General features: G+C 27.8%; 5 protein-coding genes, 2 long non-coding RNA genes and 1 pseudogene across 10 annotated transcripts; 4 read left to right on the top strand and 4 right to left on the bottom strand.

Moving 5' to 3' along the window:
* The first annotated feature begins 61 nt into the window (after positions 1-61).
* On the top strand, positions 62-2,604 carry LOC111416422 (protein toll-like). Its single transcript, XM_023048440.2, has 2 exons — positions 62-1,106; positions 1,160-2,604. Exons 1-2 carry the CDS (start codon positions 72-74, stop codon positions 2,486-2,488), a joined length of 2,364 nt encoding a protein of 787 aa, XP_022904208.2. The 5' UTR covers positions 62-71; the 3' UTR covers positions 2,489-2,604.
* A 15-nt stretch (positions 2,605-2,619) lies between these two features.
* On the top strand, positions 2,620-3,319 carry LOC111416407 (cytochrome c oxidase assembly factor 5). The gene is made up of 4 exons (XM_023048413.2): positions 2,620-2,745; positions 2,841-2,953; positions 3,023-3,109; positions 3,184-3,319. Exons 2-4 carry the CDS (start codon positions 2,849-2,851, stop codon positions 3,223-3,225), a joined length of 234 nt encoding a protein of 77 aa, XP_022904181.1. The 5' UTR covers positions 2,620-2,745; positions 2,841-2,848; the 3' UTR covers positions 3,226-3,319.
* A 49-nt stretch (positions 3,320-3,368) lies between these two features.
* Positions 3,369-8,096, bottom strand: LOC111416404 (uncharacterized). Of its 2 annotated transcripts, XM_071195540.1 has the most exons (6): positions 7,546-8,096; positions 7,140-7,309; positions 4,552-4,683; positions 4,236-4,473; positions 3,798-4,181; positions 3,369-3,740 (listed from the first exon to the last, which is right to left on the bottom strand). In XM_071195540.1, the coding sequence occupies exons 1-6, from the start codon at positions 7,739-7,741 to the stop codon at positions 3,661-3,663; spliced, it is 1,200 nt and encodes a 399-aa protein (XP_071051641.1). In that variant the 5' UTR covers positions 7,742-8,096; the 3' UTR covers positions 3,369-3,660. The 2 variants fall into 2 exon arrangements, with proteins under 2 accessions (XP_071051641.1, XP_022904177.1); XM_023048409.2 differs by having other exon boundaries at positions 3,369-4,181.
* On the top strand, positions 5,073-7,556 carry LOC139429604 (uncharacterized). Of its 2 annotated transcripts, XR_011640165.1 has the most exons (6): positions 5,073-5,301; positions 5,445-5,656; positions 5,800-6,011; positions 6,509-6,720; positions 6,863-7,074; positions 7,151-7,556. It is a non-coding gene; the product is annotated as an uncharacterized lncRNA (long non-coding RNA). The 2 variants fall into 2 exon arrangements; XR_011640166.1 differs by lacking the exons at positions 5,073-5,301; positions 5,445-5,656; positions 5,800-6,011 and adding an exon at positions 6,171-6,365.
* Positions 8,097-8,155: 59 nt separating the features above from the next.
* Positions 8,156-9,300, bottom strand: LOC111416405 (intraflagellar transport 46). The gene is made up of 2 exons (XM_023048411.2): positions 8,527-9,300; positions 8,156-8,472 (listed from the first exon to the last, which is right to left on the bottom strand). The coding sequence occupies exons 1-2, from the start codon at positions 9,264-9,266 to the stop codon at positions 8,175-8,177; spliced, it is 1,038 nt and encodes a 345-aa protein (XP_022904179.2). The 5' UTR covers positions 9,267-9,300; the 3' UTR covers positions 8,156-8,174.
* A 7,228-nt stretch (positions 9,301-16,528) lies between these two features.
* On the bottom strand, positions 16,529-18,689 carry LOC111416463 (polyadenylate-binding protein 1 pseudogene; annotated as a pseudogene).
* An 8-nt stretch (positions 18,690-18,697) lies between these two features.
* LOC111416464 (protein TEX261) lies at positions 18,698-20,576 on the bottom strand. Of its 2 annotated transcripts, none has more exons than XM_023048492.2 (6): positions 20,357-20,576; positions 19,559-19,726; positions 19,425-19,504; positions 19,152-19,373; positions 18,999-19,098; positions 18,698-18,945 (listed from the first exon to the last, which is right to left on the bottom strand). In XM_023048492.2, the coding sequence occupies exons 2-6, from the start codon at positions 19,626-19,628 to the stop codon at positions 18,830-18,832; spliced, it is 588 nt and encodes a 195-aa protein (XP_022904260.1). In that variant the 5' UTR covers positions 19,629-19,726; positions 20,357-20,576; the 3' UTR covers positions 18,698-18,829. The 2 variants fall into 2 exon arrangements, with proteins under 2 accessions (XP_022904260.1, XP_022904261.1); XM_023048493.2 differs by having other exon boundaries at positions 20,412-20,576.
* LOC139429601 (uncharacterized) lies at positions 19,898-21,433 on the top strand. The gene is made up of 2 exons (XR_011640162.1): positions 19,898-20,114; positions 20,164-21,433. It is a non-coding gene; the product is annotated as an uncharacterized lncRNA (long non-coding RNA).
* Positions 21,434-21,524: the final 91 nt, after the last annotated feature.

The following is a 21,524-nucleotide window of genomic DNA, read 5'->3' as shown; positions in this document are numbered from 1 at the left end:
ATTTGCGGTTTCCGTTACATAAATTTAATCCGTCCCAGTAACCGCTCATTAAGTTTAAACGCAACACAAAAATGAAAACTCAATTTTCAATAACTCTTTATTTTCTAATGATTCTTTTAAAACCATTATTTTCCCATAAAAAGTGCGATTTATTAGGTGTAAATGATATCTTGAGTACCTTTATTAATTTAAAACATTGTTCTCTTAATAAAATCAGTTTCGATAAAAAATTTAAAGACGTGCAAATATTAGATGTGAGTTTTAATGATTTAGAAAATGTTAATGACGTTTTTGAGTACTTAATTAACGTGAAAAGCCTCGATTTAAGCCATAATAAAATTAAAAAACTCCCCGAAATCATTAATTTAACAAACTTAACAACTTTCCATTTAAATAACAACGATATTAATTATTTTAATGAAAAAGTGTTTTCAAAGTTGGAAAATTTAAAAAGTTTGAGGCTAGATATTAACGGGTTACCCCCGAAATCCTTTCAAACCTTAATTAACTTGAATAATTTAATGTTAAATGTAACGAGCGTTTTAAATTTGACTTCAGACGTGTTTAAAAACAATAAATTATTGAACCAAATTAATATTTACGGCGGAAAATGCATCTTTTATAAAGACTCTTTAATTTCGCTGGATAACTTGGTAACTTTAGTTGTGAAAAGTTGCAAAATCGATCGTATCCCCAACGAATTTTTTTTACCACTAAAAAAATTAACGAAATTGAATTTAATTCATGTTGGGTTAAATAATTGGGATGATTTTGCGGGGTTACAAAACTTGCAATTTTTAGATCTAACCGGGAATGAAATCATAAATTTGTCCCCTTCAAACTTTAATTTGCCATCCTTAATCGATTTGAACCTATCAAAAAATAATATGAAATTAATTTCACCTAAATCCTACTTTAATACGCGAAATTTAAAAGAACTTAACCTAAAATTAAATAATTTAACCGAAATTTCCGGGTTGGACCACTTAATTAAACTTGAAAAGATTAATTTGAGTTACAACAACATTTCGAGATATCCCAATTTGGATCATATCGTTTCGTTAAAAGAGATTATATTAAAAAATAATAATTTACAACAACTATCGGTAAGTTCTTATTAAATTGAAATCGTTTAAAATTAATTTCTTTAATCAAACAGCTTAACTCAATTGGATTCCCGAAAAAAACAAGATTATTTGAAAAATTTATCGATGTCTCCAACAATCAATTAAAAAGAATCGAAACTAACAACATCCATGGGATTTTACTTGAAACCAACATCGTTTTAAAACTAAAAATCAACCGAAATCCCTTTAAATGCGACGATTGCACCATATTCAACGCCCAAAATCGCGCAAATCTTCATTTTGAATACAACAAAAACGAATTTTGCGACCCCCAACACTTAAAATGTAAATTAATTTCCCTCAAACAGCATTATGTGTGCTTAAAAAACTGTAATTGTTCCTTATTTCCGTTTAATTCAACCCTCGAGATGGATTGTTCAAATTTAAACATAACCTCAACTCCAAATATCACCAATTTCAAACCTTTCAAACTCGACGATATTGTTTATAACAATTTCTACGTTGATTTAAGCGAAAATTTGATCAAAAAATTCATCGAAACCGACGGTTTTAAAAACGTAACCGGTTTAAAGCTTTCAAAAAATAATTTGGAGGTTATAAATTGGTTACCAAACAATTTACAAATTTTAGAATTAAATAATAATAATTTAGAATACTTAGATTACACTATCTTAAAGAAATTAAATTTATCTAAACTTAATCTAGAATTAAATCCGTGGTCGTGCGATTGTAACGCACTTAACCTCACTAAATTACTAAAAACCGAATTCGATTTAATTTTAACGAACAAAACGATTTTGTGTGGAAATAAAAAGAAATTTCTCGAGATAACCGAAGATTTATGCCCCAAAATCGATCAAAATCATTATTTAACCTCGTTTTTAATCGTAACTTCGCTTGTATTAACCATAATTTGTTACATAACCTACAAAAAAATTAAAAATCAAATTAATTCGTATTATAAAATAAGGAGATACTCAACCGAGTTTATTTACGACGCTTTTGTATGTTATTCGTATAGAAACGAAGATTACGTCTTGAATTTGGTTCAAAAACTCGAAGAGGAACATAAATTAAGGTTATGTGTGCATGCCCGAGATTGGATTGTTGGGGAATTCATTTCGAAACAAATTGGATATTCAATCGAAAATTCGAGAAGAACCCTTGTTGTAGTTTCTAATGAGTTTTTAAAAAGCGATTGGGGGAAAACGGAGGTTATTATGGCTTACGAACGATTTCGAATTAACAGGGAACATTTAATTATCGTTATTTTGTTGGATAAAGATAATGTTGATGATATTCAAGACGACGATTGGAGATTTTACTTGAAGAAAGCTAGTTTAATATTGAAAAGTGGTCAAAAAGCTTTTTGGAAAGAACTAAAAACTTATTTGAAATAATCTTTTAGACAAACCACGATTGACGAAGACCTACTTTAAACTTGAATTTAGAGAGAAGAATTAATAATTTAATTAATTAATTATTAATATTTAAGTAAATAAAAATTTTGAATTTATTTGAATTTTTTTTTCAGTGATTGGTAATGAAATAACATAACCTCAAAAATATTAATCCACCTTCAATATAATTGCTAATTTATGTTTTTTAATTTAAATAATAAACAAGAATTAATCGGAAACATATTTTAACTGTAGAGGTACCTATAAATTTTTATATAAATAATATTAAATATAATATTTTCGATAAAAATTAATTTGAGGTTATGTTAATCCTAAAATTACTTTTTAACAGGGAAGAAAATGGAATATTCGGAAGAAGGAGAACGTTTAGTGGATAAAACGGCGTGTGCAGGTGTACGAGCTGATTTAAAGATGTGTTTATTAAAAAGCGACTGTGTAAAAATGGTAAGTAATCAACAAAAATTTGATAAATTCAGATGACCCAAATTTTAATTATATTTGATTCTTTAAAAGGGTAAAAAGACACCTAGGGAATGTTTAAGAGAAGTCCCTGAGTGCCAAGCATTAAGGACAACGTTTTTTGAATGTAAACGCAGTTTGGTAAGGTTATTAAACTTTATTTTTTTTAACTTGGGGGGTATTCTTCACAATTTATTTTTACAATTTCTTAACAGCTAGACAACCGACAACGGTTTCGAGGACGGAAAGGTTATTAGTCCTACGATATTTAGATTTAAACTAGATTTTATTAGTTATTGTTACATTTTAGCAATTATAATTAAAAATGAAAAGTGATTTAACACTGAAAAAGGGGTTTTAATTTTATTAATAAATTAACCCAAATTAAAATTAATAACAATTCTAGAGGAAGACTTATTTCTTTATTGCTATTTTTGATTTTTTTAATCAAAAGCGTGGTATTTATCTATATTTATTCACTTTTTAAGGTACATTTTTTTAAAAGGTATTATTCACAAGGCATATGAGGTAAAAAGGCATTCAATTTTGAATATATCACAGTGAATGTGTGTTTTGGTTTCATTTAATTCAATTTTTTGACATTTAAATCTATTTTTCTTTTTTGTGTAATTTGTGGATATGCAAATCTATCTTTTTTGTGGCAGTTTTTTTATTTTTTAAATTCATTCTCTTCAAAACGCTTGTATGGGTCTAAATAATCCGGTATAACCTGTTAACCTTGCTCTAAGCGCGGGTAATAAAAGTGCACAAACTGTAACATCGTTCAATAAGTTCGAACACTCGCATAATAAAATATACATTTTATCACCTTTTGGGCTGACCGATTTGTGCAAAGAAATCTTTTTAAGCCCTGCGTGGGGTGGTAAATAACGGTAAATCATCCGGGCCCCCGTCCAATACAACCAATTTCTTTCAAAAACTTCTCTATCGTCGCCTTCAAATACTTTATAAACGCTGATGACGTAACCGGTACTTGGAGTATTAATTCGAGTAAAATTTGTGCCTGATTCGTTAATTGGGGGTCGACATATCGAAGCAACCTCGCTATATAAATCCAAAGTATGGGCCGCTGTGTATTTAGTATGTCTCGGATCAAATTTAGATAAACTAGCCGATCTTAAATTATTATAAAATAAAACTGGATTCGTTTGCGCGCTATTTATGACGTAATAAGATATAAAAGGAAATTCAGCTAAAACAAAAACAATAAAATTAAAATTAATCACACGAAATCATAACTTTTTACCATTTCTTTCCATATTAGCTAACAACATTCCGGTAACGGCAGTTTTAGCTTGTGCAATTTCGCTAATTAATTCCCCGGCAGCAACCCGTTGTTTCAATAAAGGTTGACATAAAGGTGACTCCATCATTGGGTCGATCGGTTCCAAGGGGCTCATTAAATGGCATAAGACACACAATTTTGGATCTGGAACTTCCATTACATGAATCGAGTTTCTTTCACGTTGATTTGCGTTCGGTTTCTATTTTTATTTTTTTTGTAAAATAAAAAGATTTCGTGAAAATTATGGAAATGCAAACAAATTTTTGGTTTTACCTACTGGTATTGGTACTCCCGCGGGTAAAAATCGTTCCAAACTGTGTACTGGAATGATGAAACAATCTCGATCCAATCCCGATAAATTCCTTGATGGTTCATTATTGTTATTTTGTTCGGAATAATTAAAGCTAACCTAAAAAATTGACAAATTTTGAGGTTATGTTATTTATTATTGTTGCATTATAGCGCCATCTCTTAAGAAGGACATGAATCGAGAAAATTAAGTTTAAATCGTTTTTTAAGCTACTTTTCTTTCTAACTGAAGATCTTTTTACTTAAAAAGATTAAAGGAAGTTATTTAATTGAACGTTATTGGTAATTTTTAAGAAAATATAAAAATTAGTACATATAATATTAAAATGTTAATCATTGGATGTCACAACCTCAAAATTTTGAATGTAAGTATATTCTTTTAATTTTTTAAATCAAAATTATACTTTATGTGTGAATCAATTTTATATTTATATTCTATAACAATTCTTTGGTGTAAATGTAAAAATTAATTTTTTTTTATTTTCTTTATTATTGTTGCATTATAGCGCCATCTCTTAAGAAGAATATGAATCGAGAAAATTAAGTTTAAATCGTTTTTCAAGCTACTTTTCTTTCTAACTGAAGATCTTTTTACTTAAAAAGATTAAAGGGAGTTATTTAATTGAACGTTATTGGTAATTTTTAAGAAAATATAAAAATTAGTACATATAACATTAAAATATTGATCATTGGATGACATAACCTCAAAATTTTGAATGTAAGTATATTATTTTATACTTTAAAATCAAAATCATACTTTATGTATGAATCAATTTTATATTTATATTTTATAAAAATTCTTTGGTGTAAATGCAAATATTAATTTTTTTTTTGATTTTATTTATTATTGTTGCATTTTAGCGCCATCTCTTAAGAAGAACATAAATCGAGGAAATTAAGTTTAAATCGTTTTTTAAGCTACTTTTCTTTCTAACTGAAGATCTTTTTACTTAAAAAGATTAAAGGAAGTTATTTAATTGAACGTTATTGGTAATTTTCAAGAAAATATAAAAATTAGTACATATAACATTAAAGTATTAATGATTGGATGACATAACCTCAAAATTTTGAATGTAAGTATATTATTTTATTTTTTTTAAATCAAAATCATACTTTATGTGTGAATCAATTTTGTATTTATATTCTATAAAAATTCTTTGGTGTAAATGCAAATATTATTTTTTTTTTTATTTTATTTATTATTGTTGCATTTTAGCGCCATCTCTTAAGAAGAATATGAATCGAGAAAATTAAGTTTAAATCGTTTTTTAAGCTACTTTTCTTTCTAATTGGAGATCTTTTTACTTAAAAAGATTAAAGAAAGTTATTTAATTGAACGTTATTGGTAATTTTTAAGAAAATATAAAAATTAGTACATATAACATTAAAATATTGATCATTGGATGACATAACCTCAAAATTTTGAATGTAAGTATATTATTTTAATTTTTTAAATCAAAATCATACTTTATGTGTTAATCAATTTTGTATTTATATTCTATAAAAATTCTTTGGTGTAAATACAAATATTATTTTTTTTTTGAGTTTATTTATTATTGTTGCATTTTAGCGCCATCTCTTAAGAAAAATATAAATCGAGAAAATTAAGTTTAAATCGTTTTTTAAGCTACTTTTCTTTCTAACTAAAGATTTTTTTACTTAAAAAGATTAAAGGAAGCTATTTAATTGAACGTTATTGGTAATTTTTAAGAAAATATAAAAATTAGTACTTATAATATTAAAATGTTAATCTTTGGATGTCATAACTTCAAAATTTTGAATGTAAGTATATTATTTTAATTTTTTAAATCAAAATCATACTTTATGTGTGAATCAATTTTATATTTATATTTTATAAAAATTCTTTGGTGTAAATGCAAATATTAATTTTTTTTTTGATTTTATTTATTATTGTTGCATTTTAGCGCCATCTCTTAAGAAGAACATGAATCGAGAAAATTAAGTTTAAATCGTTTTTCACGCTACTTTTCTTTCTAACTAAAGATTTTTTTACTTAAAAAGATTAAAGGAAGTTATTTAATTGAACGTTATTGGTAATTTTTAAGAAAATATAAAAATTAGTACATATAACATTAAAATGTTAATCATTGGATGACATAACCTCAAAATTTTGAATGTAAGTATATTATTTTAATTTTTTAAATCAAAATTATACTTTATGTGTGAATCAATTTTGTATTTATATTCTATAAAAATTCTTTGGTGTAAATGTAAATATTAATTTTTTTTTTATTTTCTTTATTATTGTTGCATTATAGCGCCATCTCTTAAGAAGAATATGAATCGAGAAAATTAAGTTTAAATCGTTTTCCAAGCAACTTTTCTTTCTAACTGAAGATCTTTTTATTTAAAACGATTAAAGGAAGTTATTTGATTGATTGTTATTGGTAATTTGCAAGAAAATATAAAAATTAGTACATATAACATTAAAATATTAATGATTGGATGACATAACCTCAAAATTTTGAATGTAAGTATATTATTTTATTTTCTTTTAATCAAAATCATACTTTAGGCTCTTTTAAAGATACTTACTTGTCTTGTAGGTGTATTTTTTGGTGATGGCCACTTAATAAGTGAAACCGAAGGGCTTCGTACAACCAACGGTTGATGATAATCTGATTCCGTTCCTGTTAAGCCGGAGTTATAACTTTGTAAAGGGGTTGTTTGATCTGAAAGGCCAGTCATTGGTCCACAACGAGGTTCTAAAAATGAGATATTCCCTTAATACTTGTAGGAAATGATTAGTAATTTTTTTCTTATTAGTTTGATTTGGTTAAAACTAGTTGGGTGGTTAAAAATAGTGTTATTTAAATTCAGTGGTGGTCATTGCCAGATTAAGACGACCTTCAGTCTTTAGAGAGGTCTCAAAATATGTTTATTACAAATTGGCGTCTAATTTCTTGTGAATATTGTTAATTTTACAAATAAAAGCGTCTACCTTCTGATTCATCTAATGTATACGTGCATCTTGGGCTAAAAAACAAGTGGGTCCTATAATGGTGTTCCTCTATCGGTGTATAACCTGATTCTCGATTGCTTCTTTTATTAGTATGACGACTGGAACTCTTTGAAAGGGCGCTCTTCCCCCCAAAACCTTTTTGTTCCTTAAAATTCTTTCTAAACATCAAATTCATGGTGAAAACTTTTTGTTCTCAGTTGAAAAGACACTTTTGGTGAAGTTGGGGTTTTTTACTTTAAATTATTTAAAGGTACCGGATCGATAAACGGTCATCACACGCGCACCGCGGCCCCAAAAACCAATAAGACGGCAAGGAGAAGGGAAAAACGTCAAAAACGTGGTGGGGAATATTTGATTATTTAGAGGTTTTTTCGGAGACCACCTAAACTGAATCAAATTAAAGAGCTGATTTAGCAACAAGATTTTTGCCGTTTCGCGTCTAAATAAACGCACCTTCGAAATTATTATTTTTAGAACGGCCTTTAATCGCGCCAAAAACATGGATCAATGCCAACAACGTTATCCGCAAATTAAAATAATTTTTATTATTAAAAAAGTTTCCATAAATAAAACTCAAACAAGGTTTTTTTATAACTTCATTTATTGATTTAATCGAGAACTAATTGGTCACTTTCCCCGTTTATTGTTTTATTATCAGAAAAAGTTTCATTATAAACGGAACTTTGATATATTTGCGAGTTTTTAACGGCAGCGCATAAACTAAAAAATAAATGTAGCGATCCCAATCGATTTTGATAAACGGGGATATCAAAAATGCAACAAATAACGTCGATGTATTCAGTTAATGTTTCAAATGCTGAAAAGTGGGGTATTCCTTGGATTTTTATTAAATTGTCGATGTTTTCGGGCCATTGTTCCATCAAATCATCCAAATCAGGCATTGGGCTACAAAAAAATCATTTTAAACTTAATAAAAAAGTTTAATTAATTAATAAATACTCTGAATAACGAACAACAGGGGATGATTTACTTTTATGTAAATCGTTCATATCTTTAATCCATTTATCAATAACTTTAACGTTTTTTTCAACGTTCTCAACTGATTTAACAACAATATCTTTTTGATCCGTTTGTGAATTAACCGAAGAAGCTCTTAGTTGTAAATGTAACAAAGCTGGGTCGCTTTGTGCTGCTGAAGGTTCATCTAAAACTGTTAACCCCAAATGATCCGTTTTAATTCCATTTTTCTCATCATCATCGATTCCTTGTTGCGGTGGGACCACTTTAATAAAAGCATCGATATCTCCAACGGCCGGGATATAATCGGGTATAAACGGTTTAAATTTGAAATCCAAATTTAAATTTTGCGGTGTATATTTAATAATAAACTGAAATAAATCTCTAACTTCCTCGTTTACGTCTAAATCGTCGAAATTTTTCGGGTCATACTCCCCGGGAAGGTTCTTTTTCTTTTCGTCCGATTCCGAATCACTATCTGAGCTTAAATTTGAACTTTTTCTATCGGAAGAGGGGCCGGCGCTTGTAATTTTTTGCCGTATTCCGTTGACATGGCTCAAAGCGTCCGTTACGTCGGGGATTTGGGGTACTTTTCCGGGAGTTTCTATCGAAATTTCTTCTTCGGAGTCACTTAAAAAATCACTTAAAGATTCTTTTTGGTTATTTTTCTTTGAGGATTTTTTGGAATCGTTTAAAATCGAAAAAGAATGTTGTCTTTGCATGATGCTATTATATTTGACGTTTGAAATGTTTGATTTTGGTATCTTAGCAACACATCGATTTTTACTACCAACCTTAACCCTTTGTGTCCCAAAAAGTCAAATCAATTTTAGCAAAATATGCAATCCCCCGTTTCAGGGGGGATATATTTTAGTGATGATCCAGTATACAAAAACTTTTATTGTTAATACAAAAATAATACATTTTTTATTACGTTAGAAAATAAGTAACACAAGTGTCAAAAAAGATGTTAATTTAAAAATTCCTGGAAGCCGTGTTTATTGAAATTAAGAAATGAGACTTATTCTAAATTAAAGCTCAAAGCTTTCTCTTTCAAATGATGTATAATAATTGTTGGGTTGGATTGGAAAAATATTGAGAAAAAAAATGTTGAAACAAAACTTACATGTTCGTATAACCTAAAAGTGTCAAAAAAATGCTAATTTAAAAATTCCTGGAAGCCGTGTTTATTGAAATTAAGGAATAAAACTTGTTCTAAATTAAAGCTCAAAGCTTTCTTTTCAAAATGATGTATAATAATTGTTGGGTTGGATTGAAAAAATATTGAGAAAAAAAATGTTGAAATAAAACTTAGATTTTTGTATAACCTAAAAGTGTCAAAAAAGATGCTAATTTAAAAATTCCTGGAATCCGTATTTATTGAAATTAAGGAATGAGATTTATTCTAAATTAAAGCTGAAAGCTTTCTCTTTAAGATGATGTATAATAATTGTTGGGTTGGATTGGAAAAATATTGAGAAAAAAAATGTTGAAATAAAACTTAGATTTTTGTATAACCTAAAATTGTTAAAAAAGGTGCTACTTTATAAATTCCTGGAAGTCGTGTTTATTGAAATTAAGGAATAAAACTTGTTCTAAATTAAAGCTCAAAGCTTTCTTTTCAAAATGATGTATAATAATTGTTGGGTTGGATTGGAAAATATTGAGAAAAAAAATTTTCAAATAAAACTTATATTTTGGTATAACCTAAAAGTGTCAAAAGAGGTGCTAATTTATAAATTCCTGGAAGCCGTGTTTATTGAAATTAAGGAATAAAACTTGTTCTAAATTAAAGCTCAAAGCTTTCTTTTTAAAATGATGTATAATAATTGTTGGGTTGGATTGGAAAAATATTGAGAAAAAAAATGTTGAAACAAAACCTACATTTTCGTATAACCTAAAAGTGTCAAAAAAGATGCTAATTTAAAACTTCCTGGAATCCGTATTTATTGAAATTAAGGAATGAGATTTATTCTAAATTAAAGCTCAAAGCTTTCTCTTTAAGATGATGTATAATAATTGTTGGGTTGGATTGGAAAAATGTTGAGAAAAAAAATGTTGAAATAAAACTTAGATTTTTGTATAACCTAAAATTGTCAAAAAAGGTGCTAATTTATAAATTCCTGGAAGCCGTGTTTATTGAAATTAAGGAATAAAACTTGTTCTAAATTAAAGCTCAAAGCTTTCTTTTCAAAATGATGTATAATAATTGTTGGGTTGGATTGGAAAAATATTGAGAAAAAAAATGTTGAAACAAAACCTACATTTTCGTATAACCTAAAAGTGTCAAAAAAGGTGCTAATTTAAAAATTCCTGGAAGGCGTGTTTATTGAAATTAAGGAATGAGATTTATTCTAAATTAAAGCTCAAAGCTTTCTCTTTAAGATGATGTATAATAATTGTTGGGTTGGATTGGAAAAATATTGAGAAAAAAAATGTTGAAATAAAACTTAGATTTTGGTATAACCTAAAAGTGTCAAAAAAGATGCTAATTTAAAAATTCCTGGAATCCGTATTTATTGAAATTAAGGAATGAGATTTATTCTAAATTGAAGCTCAAAGCTTTCTCTTTAAGATGATGTATAATAATTGTTGGGTTGGATTGGAAAAATATTGAGAAAAAAAATGTTCAAATAAAACTTATATTTTGGTATAACCTAAAAGTGTCAAGAAAGGTGCTAATTTATAAATTCCTGGAAGCCGTGTTTATTGAAATTAAGGAATAAAACTTGTTCTAAATTAAAGCTCAAAGCTTTCTTTTTAAAATGAAGTATAATAATTGTTGGGTTGGATTGGAAAAATATTGAGAAAAAAAATGTTGAAACAAAACCTACATTTTCGTATAACCTAAAAGTGGCAAAAAAGATGCTAATTTAAAAATTCCTGGAATCCGTATTTATTGAAATTAAGGAATGAGATTTATTTTAAATTAAAGCTCAAAGCTTTCTCTTTAAGATGATGTATAATAATTGTTGGGTTGGAAAAATATTGAGAAAAGAAATGTTGAAATAAAACTTAGATTTTTGTATAACCTAAAATTGTCAAAAAAGGTGCTAATTTATAAATTCCTGGAAGCCGTGTTTATTGAAATTAAGGAATGAGATTTATTCTAAATTAAAGCTCAAAGCTTTCTCTTTAAGATGATGTATAATAATTGTTGGGTTGAATTGGAAAAATATTGAGAAAAAAAATGTTGAAATAAAACTTAGATTTTGATATAACCTAAAAGTGTCAAAAAAAGTGCTAATTTATAAATTCCTGGAAGCAGTGTTTATTGAAATTAAGGAATGAGATTTATTCTAAATTAAAGCTCAAAGCTTTCTCTTTAAGATGATGTATAATAATTGTTGGGTTGGATTGGAAAAATATTGAGAAAAAAAATGTTGAAATAAAATTAAGATTTTGGTATAACCTAAAAGTGTCAAAAGAGGTGCTAATTTATAAATTCCTGGAAGCCGTGTTTATTGAAATTAAGGAATAAAACTTGTTCTAAATTAAAGCTCAAAGCTTTCTTTTCAAAATGATGTATAATAATTGTTGGGTTGGCTTGGAAAAATATTGAGAAAAAAAATGTTGAAACAAAACCTACATTTTCGTATAACCTAAAAGTGTCAAAAAAGATGCTAATTTAAAAATTCCTGGAATCCGTATTTATTGAAATTAAGGAATGAGATTTACTCTAAATTAAAGCTCAAAGCTTTTTCTTTAAGATGATGTATAATAATTGTTGGGTTGGATTGGAAAAATATTGAGAAAAAAAATGTTGAAACAAAACCTACATTTTCGTATAACCTAAAAGTGTCAAAAAAGATGCTAATTTAAAAATTCCTGGAATCCGTATTTATTGAAATTAAGGAATGAGATTTACTCTAAATTAAAGCTCAAAGCTTTCTCTTTAAGATGATGTATAATAATTGTTGGGTTGGATTGGAAAAATATTGAGAAAAAAAATGTTGAAATAAAACTTAGATTTTTGTATAACCTAAAATTGTCAAAAAAGGTGCTAATTTATAAATTCCTGGAAGCCGTGTTTATTGAAATTAAGGAATAAAACTTGTTCTAAATTAAAGCTCAAAGCTTTCTTTTTAAAATGATGTATAATAATTGTTGGGTTGGATTGGAAAAATATTGAGAAAAAAAATGTTGAAACAAAACCTACATTTTCGTATAACCTAAAAGTGTCAAAAAAGGTGCTAATTTAAAAATTCCTGGAATCCGTATTTGTTGAAATTAAGGAATGAGATTTATTCTAAATTAAAGCTCAAAGCTTTCTCTTTAAGATGATGTATAATAATTGTTGGGTTGGATTGGAAAAATATTGAGAAAAAAAATGTTGAAATAAAACTTAGATTTTGGTATAACCTAAAAGTGTCAAAAAAGGTGCTAATTTATAAATTCCTGGAAGCCGTGTTTATTGATATTAAGGAATAAAACTTGTTCTAAATTAAAGCTCAAAGCTTTCTTTTCAAAATGATGTATAATAAGTGTTAGGTTGGATTGGAAAAATATTGAGAAAAAAAATGTTGAAATAAAATTAAGATTTTGGTATAACCTAAAAGTGTCAAAAGAGGTGCTAATTTATAAATTCCTGGAAGCCGTGTTTATTGAAATTAAGGAATAAAACTTGTTCTAAATTAAAGCTCAAAGCTTTCTTTTCAAAATGATGTATAATAATTGTTGGGTTGGCTTGGAAAAATATTGAGAAAAAAAATGTTGAAACAAAACCTACATTTTCGTATAACCTAAAAGTGTCAAAAAAGATGCTAATTTAAAAATTCCTGGAATCCGTATTTATTGAAATTAAGGAATGAGATTTACTCTAAATTAAAGCTCAAAGCTTTCTCTTTAAGATGATGTATAATAATTGTTGGGTTGGATTGGAAAAATATTGAGAAAAAAAATGTTGAAACAAAACCTACATTTTCGTATAACCTAAAAGTGTCAAAAAAGATGCTAATTTAAAAATTTCTGGAATCCGTATTTATTGAAATTAAGGAATGAGATTTATTCTAAATTAAAGCTCAAAGCTTTCTCTTTAGGATGATGTATAATAATTGTTGCGTTGGATTGGAAAAATATTGAGAAAAAAAATGTTGAAATAAAACTTAGATTTTGGTATAACCTAAAAGTGTCAAAAAAGGTGCTAATTTATAAATTCCTGGAAGCCGTGTTTATTGAAATTTAGGAATAAAACTTGTTCTAAATTAAAGCTCAAAACTTTCTTTTCAAAATTATGTATAATAATTATTGGGTTGGATTGGAAAAATATTGAGAAAAAAAATGTTGAAACAAAACCTACATTTTCGTATAACCTAAAAGTGTCAAAAAAGATGCTAATTTAAAACTTCCTGGAATCCGTATTTATTGAAACTAAGGAATGAGATTTATTCTAAATTAAAGCTCAAAGCTTTCTCTTTAAGATGATGTATAATAATTGTTGGGTTGTATTGGAAAAATATTGAGAAAAAAAATGTTGAAATAAAACTTAGATTTTTGTATAACCTAAAATTGTCAAAAAAGGTGCTAATTTATAAATTCCTGGAAGCCGTGTTTATTGAAATTAAGGAATAAAACTTGTTCTAAATTAAAGCTCAAAGCTTTCTTTTTAAAATGATGTATAATAAATGTTGGGTTGGATTGGAAAAATATTGAGAAAAAAAATGTTGAAATAAAACTTAGATTTTTGTATAACCTAAAATTGTCAAAAAAAGGTGCTAATTTATAAATTCCTGGAAGCCGTGTTTATTGAAATTAAGGAATGAGATTTATTCTAAATTAAAGCTCAAAGCTTTCTTTTCAAAATGATGTCTAATAATTGTTGGGTTGGATTGGAAAAATATTGGGAAAAAAAATGTTGAAATAAAACTTAGATTTTGGTATAACCTAAAAGTGTCAAAAAAGGTACTAATTTATAAATTCCTGGAAGCCGTGTTTATTGAAATTAAGAAATAAAACTTGTTCTAAATTAAAGCTCAAAGCTTTCTTTTTAAAATGATGTATAATAATTGTTGGGTTGGATTGGAAAAATATTGAGAAAAAAAATGTTGAAACAAAACCTACATTTTCGTATAACCTAAAAGTGTCAAAAAAGATGCTAATTTAAAAATTTCTGGAATCCGTATTTATTGAAATTAAGGAATGAGATTTATTCTAAAGTAAAGCTCAAAGCTTTCTCTTTAAGATGATGTATAATAATTGTTGGGTTGGATTGGAAAAATATTCAAAAAAAAAATTTTGAAATAAAACTTAGATTTTGGTATAACCTAAAAGTGTCAAAAGAGGTGCTAATTTATAAATTCCTGGAAGCCGTGTTTATTGAAATTAAGGAATTAAACTTGTTCTAAATTAAAGCTCAAAGCTTTCTTTTCAAAATTATGTATAATAATTGTTGGGTTGGATTAGAAAAATATTGAGAAAAAAAATGTTGAAATAAAACTTAGATTTTTGTATAACCTAAAATTGTCAAAAAAGGTGCTAATTTATAAATTCCTGGAAGCCGTGTTTATTGAAATTAAGGAATTAAACTTGTTCTAAATTAAAGCTCAAAGCTTTCTTTTTAAAATGATGTATAATAATTGTTGGGTTGGATTGGAAAAATATTGAGAAAAAAAATGTTGAAACAAAACCTACATTTTCGTATAACCTAAAAGTGTCAAAAAAGATGCTAATTTAAAAATTTCTGGAATCCGTATTTATTGAAATTAAGGAATGAGATTTATTCTAAAGTAAAGCTCAAAGCTTTCTCTTTAAGATGATGTATAATAATTGTTGGGTTGGATTGGAAAAATATTCAAAAAAAAAATTTTGAAATAAAACTTAGATTTTGGTATAACCTAAAAGTGTCAAAAGAGGTGCTAATTTATAAATTCCTGGAAGCCGTGTTTATTGAAATTAAGGAATTAAACTTGTTCTAAATTAAAGCTCAAAGCTTTCTTTTCAAAATTATGTATAATAATTGTTTGGTTGGATTGGAAAAATATTGAGAAAAAAAATGTTGAAATAAAACTTAGATTTTTGTATAACCTAAAATTGTCAAAAAAAGGTGCTAATTTATAAATTCCTGGAAGTCGTGTTTATTGAAATTAAGGAATAAAACTTGTTCTAAATTAAAGCTCAAAGCTTTCTTTTCAAAATGATGTATAATAATTGTTGGGTTGGATTAGAAAAATATTGAGAAAAAAAATGTTGAAATAAAACTTAGATTTTTGTATAACCTAAAATTGTCAAAAAAGGTGCTAATTTATAAATTCCTGGAAGCCGTGTTTATTGAAATTAAGGAATAAAACTTGTTCTAAATTAAAGCTCAAAGCTTTCTTTTTAAAGTGATGTATAATAATTGTTGGGTTGGATTGGAAAAATATTGAGAAAAGAAATGTTGAAACAAAACCTACATTTTCGTATAACCTAAAAGTGTCAAAAAAGATGCTAATTTAAAACTTCCTGGAATCCGTATTTATTGAAATTAAGGAATGAGATTTATTCTAAATTAAAGCTCAAAGCTTTCTCTTTAAGATGATGTATAATAATTGTTGGGTTGGATTGGAAAAATATTGAGAAAAAAAATGTTGAAATAAAACTTAGATTTTTGTATAACCTAAAATTGTCAAAAAAAGGTGCTAATTTATAAATTCCTGGAAGTCGTGTTTATTGAAATTAAGGAATAAAACTTGTTCTAAATTAAAGCTCAAAGCTTTCTTTTCAAAATGATGTATAATAATTGTTGGGTTGGATTAGAAAAATATTGAGAAAAAAAATGTTGAAATAAAACTTAGATTTTTGTATAACCTAAAATTGTCAAAAAAGGTGCTAATTTATAAATTCCTGGAAGTCGTATTTATTGAAATTGAGGAATGAGACCTATTTTAAATTAAAACTCAATGCTTTTTTTAAAATGTGTTTAAAACTACCGGTAGTTTAATGTACCTTCGGACACAAAGGGTTAAACTTATTAACCTTACAGAATTTTTTTAAATAAAAAATCGTATTGAACTCGAACATGTTTATTAATACAATTCGTTCTTAGTAAAAATTAAACTATAAAACTAAAAACGTATATCATCAAAAAAAAACAACAATTTTCACACAAATTCGAGCATTTTTAAAAACTAAGGTTTATTTTCTTATCGTAAATTCGTTCTCGATTCTTTTTTTGGATTTTGTTGTTAAGATAAAACTGCCAACTTGTGTGAAATTGGGGTAAATTTAAAAAAATAGCAATAAATTAAAAACGAAATAAGAAACGAACTCCACCAAAATCGAAATCTTGCCTCGAATTAATAATTATTCCTGAACGATTCCAACATTTTTGCTTTGATGCGCTTGTAAAACAGCCACGGCTTCTTCAATCTTCGCCCTCAACGATTCTTGATCTTCAATCATATGCAATAATTCAGATGTATCAATTTCCAATAACATTCCGGTGATTTTTCCGGCTAAATCCGGAAACATTTTTTCAACAAATGGGAATAAACGTTGCCCCAACATTTGTTTTTGATCCTCCGGTGTTGCCGAAGCTAAAGTTGTTGCGCTCAACGGGACGTTATCGCCGCTATTATTTAAAGCCAAAGCAATCGGGCGAATTATATGGTTACTATTCGCTGTATATTTGCTGTTTGGTCGTGCATGGGTTGTTGTTTGTTGACCGGTTATTGGTCTTGCGGTGATAACGGTGTTTCTTACATTATTGTTTTGAACGGAAGGTCTTGAGCTGACTCTGTATAAACTATTTGCAGCTGTTGGGTAAGTTCCATTGGGACGAATCGCTGGGGAAGTTAACCAACGGGGTGTGGCTCTAATATGGTTCACGTGATTATAAAATCTCGGTCCTTGAGGAACGGTTGGCATTAAAAATGGTGGGGTTGATGGATAAATGTTGGGTTGGATGCGGATGCGTTGGAGATGCGAAGCCATATAAGCTTTACGATCCTCTTTGCGTTGAGCTAAAGCAACATAAAGCGGTTTGCTCCCCATCATTTTGCCATGCATCTCAACTAAAGCTTTAGTCGCTTCATCCGGCGATGAAAAACAAACAAAACCAAATCCTTTGCTTCTCCCGTCTTCAGTCATAACCTTAGCTGAAGTAATCGTACCATATTGCATAAATTCTTTTCTTAAACGATTATCGTCGATGTCATCATCAAGATTTTTAATAAACAAGTTTACACCTTGATAGCGATTGTAACGTTCCAATTTAAGTTGTTCGTAATGACGTTTTAATTCGTTTTGACGTTCCGCTTTCTTCTGAGCTCGACAAACGTATAAAGTGTGGCCGTTTAATTCTTTGTTGTGAAGTTCTCGAACGGCTTTTTCAGCTTCGCGGGGATCTTCGAACGCAACAAATCCAAAACCTTTCGAAGAACCATCCATATTCTTCATTACGGTACAACTAGTTATTTTACCGTATTTAGCAAAAACATTTTTTAACGATTCGTCGGTCATCTCGCCGAAATTCTTCACATAAATGTTTGTAAAAAGTTTCGCCTTTTCACCTAATTGCTTTTCTCGTTCCTTTTGTGGAATAAACTTCCCAACGTAAACTTTTTTCCCGTTTAATAACATCCCATTTACCTTCTCGATAGCTTTGTTTGCGGCTTCTTCGGTTTCGAAGTGAATAAAACCGTAACCTTTTGAGAGTCCGTTTTCATCGAGCATCACTTTACAACTTAATATGTTTCCGAATGCGGAGAATGTATCGTACATCGATTTATTGTCGATGTTTTTGTCGAGGTTTTTAATAAAAAGATTTCCTACGCCTGATTTTCTTAACGAGGGGTCTCGTTGCGACCACATAATTCGAATTGGTTTACCTTTGATCAAATCGAAGTTCATTGTGTCCAATGCGCGTTCGGCGTCGGTGGGTTGTTGAAAATTAACATAAGCGTAACCGAGTGATCTTCGGGTGACGATGTCTCTGCATACTCTTAACGATAAAAGGGGGCCAGCCGCTGAGAACTTGTCATAAAGCATCGCTTCAGTTACGTCTGGGTGAAGATCACCAACGTAGAGAGAACCCATGGGATAATTATTGTGATGAGGGAAATTCATGATTTTCTTTAAATTATTTTTCAACTTGTGATTATTCTTTTATGTCAGTTAATGTTGTTATTGTTTGTTTTTTTGTGGAGCCAAGGCGATTTTAAACAAAAAATAGCAATTTCATTTCTTTGTTAACTTTGATTTTTTTTTTTAACCATTTTTTTTCAAATTTTATTGATTTATATAAACAGTACAAACCACAACTACTATTTACAAAGGAAAAATTTAATAAATAACTTAGTTTTCTTAATTAAAAACCTTTTTTAACACGTTGAGGTAACAAAGTTTCTTTTGCAAAGTTAAAGAAACTCAATAAACTATATTTTTTACCTTTTTTCGAAAAATAATTCGTAACAACGTCTCTCCCTACAACAAAAAAGGATAAATTCACCTCATACAACACTCAAACATTAAAAAACCTTGATCTGTAGTGGTGGGCAAAACATTTTCGTTCGCCGACAACGAAATGAACAAAGCAAAGGGCACCAACCACAAACACAACGTAAAATAAGCTAATACCTACAAAAAAAACGTACTTAATTCAATTTAAAACTCGTAATTATTAAGTTTACCTCAGAAAATGAGTGATAAACACTTGCGAAATAACTAAAAGCAAGGTAATGATTAAGAATTATAAAAATCACTCCTAAAATAAACGCTGGTGATGTTAAAGTAACATAGGGGAAGTCTATTAATATCACAAAGTGGACAATTTGAGCTGCCACCCCACTTAATATCATCGTATAAGGAAAATTTTCGAAAATTCCAAATAAAACGTATACAATCAACACCGACTAAAATCAAAATTGTTTTATAATCATCGATAAAATGTAACAAATCCCAACCGAATTCATCCACCAAACGCATTTTTTAGCCGCTACGGTGTACTCTTCAACCAATTCGGCTAAATAATAGAGAGCACTCGCTAAAAAAAAATTAATAACAACCCAAATAATACAATTAAAAAAACCTAACCCACCAATTGAAACGGTAGCGAAAACGATTTGTATAAGAAACGCAAAATACGTTAATATCGTTAAAAACCACATTTTTTACGTTTCTAAATAAATATTAATTCCAAAAGTGAGGTTAAGACATAATTTTTTTGACAGCTTATTGTTGACAACTCACGGTCATTATGACCAACCTAAAAATGATCAAATCAAATTAATTTTATTAATTTTCAAATAAATTAAGTAAATAATTTATTAATTAGATTAAATTTATAATTAATAAATTAAAAAAATAACATTAATTGTAACACAAGTAAGTTTTTATATAAAAAACTGATTTAAAAGAATTTTGAGGTTATGTTTACTTTTTAGGTTATTCTACAACGGAAATTATCACAAAAAGTTATTTTATTATATTATATGTATTTTATTATAAATTATCTTTCCGATATGATCCGTTTATCAGTTTATATTCCACGATTAGCTTCTGAAGTAAATTGAGGGCTTAAAAATCGACGAAATTAACGTTTAATACAAAAGTGCATAGCAACATTGCTTGTGACGTCACGTCGAAATTTTAAAGTGATTTTTCGGTATGTTCTAAATTTTTTTTTATTTTTAACGTTTTTAGGGCCATTTCGAATCGATTAAAAAAAATCGTTGATTTTTAAGCGACATAATGATTCTTGATTATTTTGCACGCTGCGATTCTTGGGTGAAATTAAGTAATTAAGTAAACATAACCTCAAATTTCTCATCAAAACAATAAATAGGTAAGAGTAATTAATTCTTCGTTCGATTTTTCTTTAGTTTCAGGTACAAACCTCCGAATAAATAGTGCGCCCAAAAAGATAAATCCCACATAAATAAAAAACGCACCTTCTGGGCCAATTCCTTCTTGAATTAGCAAAAAACTTTTTGTTATACCAAACGCTAATAACCAACCCCAACAACTATTAAATGAACTAACTAACGATTTGGTTTCTTGTGGATTAATTACGGCGTTTAACATCAAAGGGATTGTATGGCTAAACCTATTAATTCCAAAAGTGAGGTTAAGACATAATTTTTTTGACAGTTTATTGTTGACAACTCAAATCATTTTTAGGTTGGTCATTATGACCAACCTAAAAGTGATCAAATCAAATTAGCCATATTAAACGTTATTATTAATTTTTAAATAAATTAAGTAAATAATTTATTAATTACATTAAATTTATAATTAATAAATTAAAAAATAACACATTAAGTTTTTAAATGAAAGTATTTTAAAAGAAAAATTATGTAATGATACTTTGGTGAAAATTTATTAATTTGTCGTTTAGACCTGGTTTCGGACCTTGCCCTTCATCAGTAGATTAGACCCTACAATGTACAAAAATATAAGATAGTAACATTAGAAAAAATTAAGGTTAAAGTAGCATTGAAAGTAATGTATATAAAAAACTTAAAAACTAAACTCGCGTCAACATTAAAACTTTGCAAAACATATACAATATTCACATTAACTTAACTAGTTAATTGGAATGAACCTGATATTATTAAAAGAAAATTGTTGTTAAACATTGAATTTTTATAAATCAAGTCTCGATATTGAGGTTAAATTCAAGTTCACAGTGACAAGATGAATTGTGGGTAAAGTAGATAACTATTGTTACAGTTAGAAACAGTATAAATTTGTAATTAAAAAGAAATTTTAGGTTATGTTTACTTTTTAGGCTATTCTACAAAGGGAATTATCTCTTATCACAAAAAGTTTTCAAAATATTAAGAGACAAAGCTGAAATGCTCGCGGAAAGCTTTAAAATGGAAATATTAAACGAGTTTGAGTTTCTAAGAAACTTATTTTTATATAAAGACTATTCTTTAATATAATGTATCTAATAAAGAGATCTATTTCAGTTTTAAGTTATTTACTTGAAGATTAAATTTTTTTGACGTATATTTTTAATTCTAACCTTACTTTTTTGAGATGTATATTTTAATAAAAAC

Source organism: Onthophagus taurus, chromosome 3 (assembly GCF_036711975.1).
Source record: "Onthophagus taurus isolate NC chromosome 3, IU_Otau_3.0, whole genome shotgun sequence".
Taxonomy (NCBI): domain Eukaryota; kingdom Metazoa; phylum Arthropoda; class Insecta; order Coleoptera; family Scarabaeidae; genus Onthophagus; species Onthophagus taurus.
This window is presented reverse-complemented; position numbering and strand designations above follow the sequence as displayed.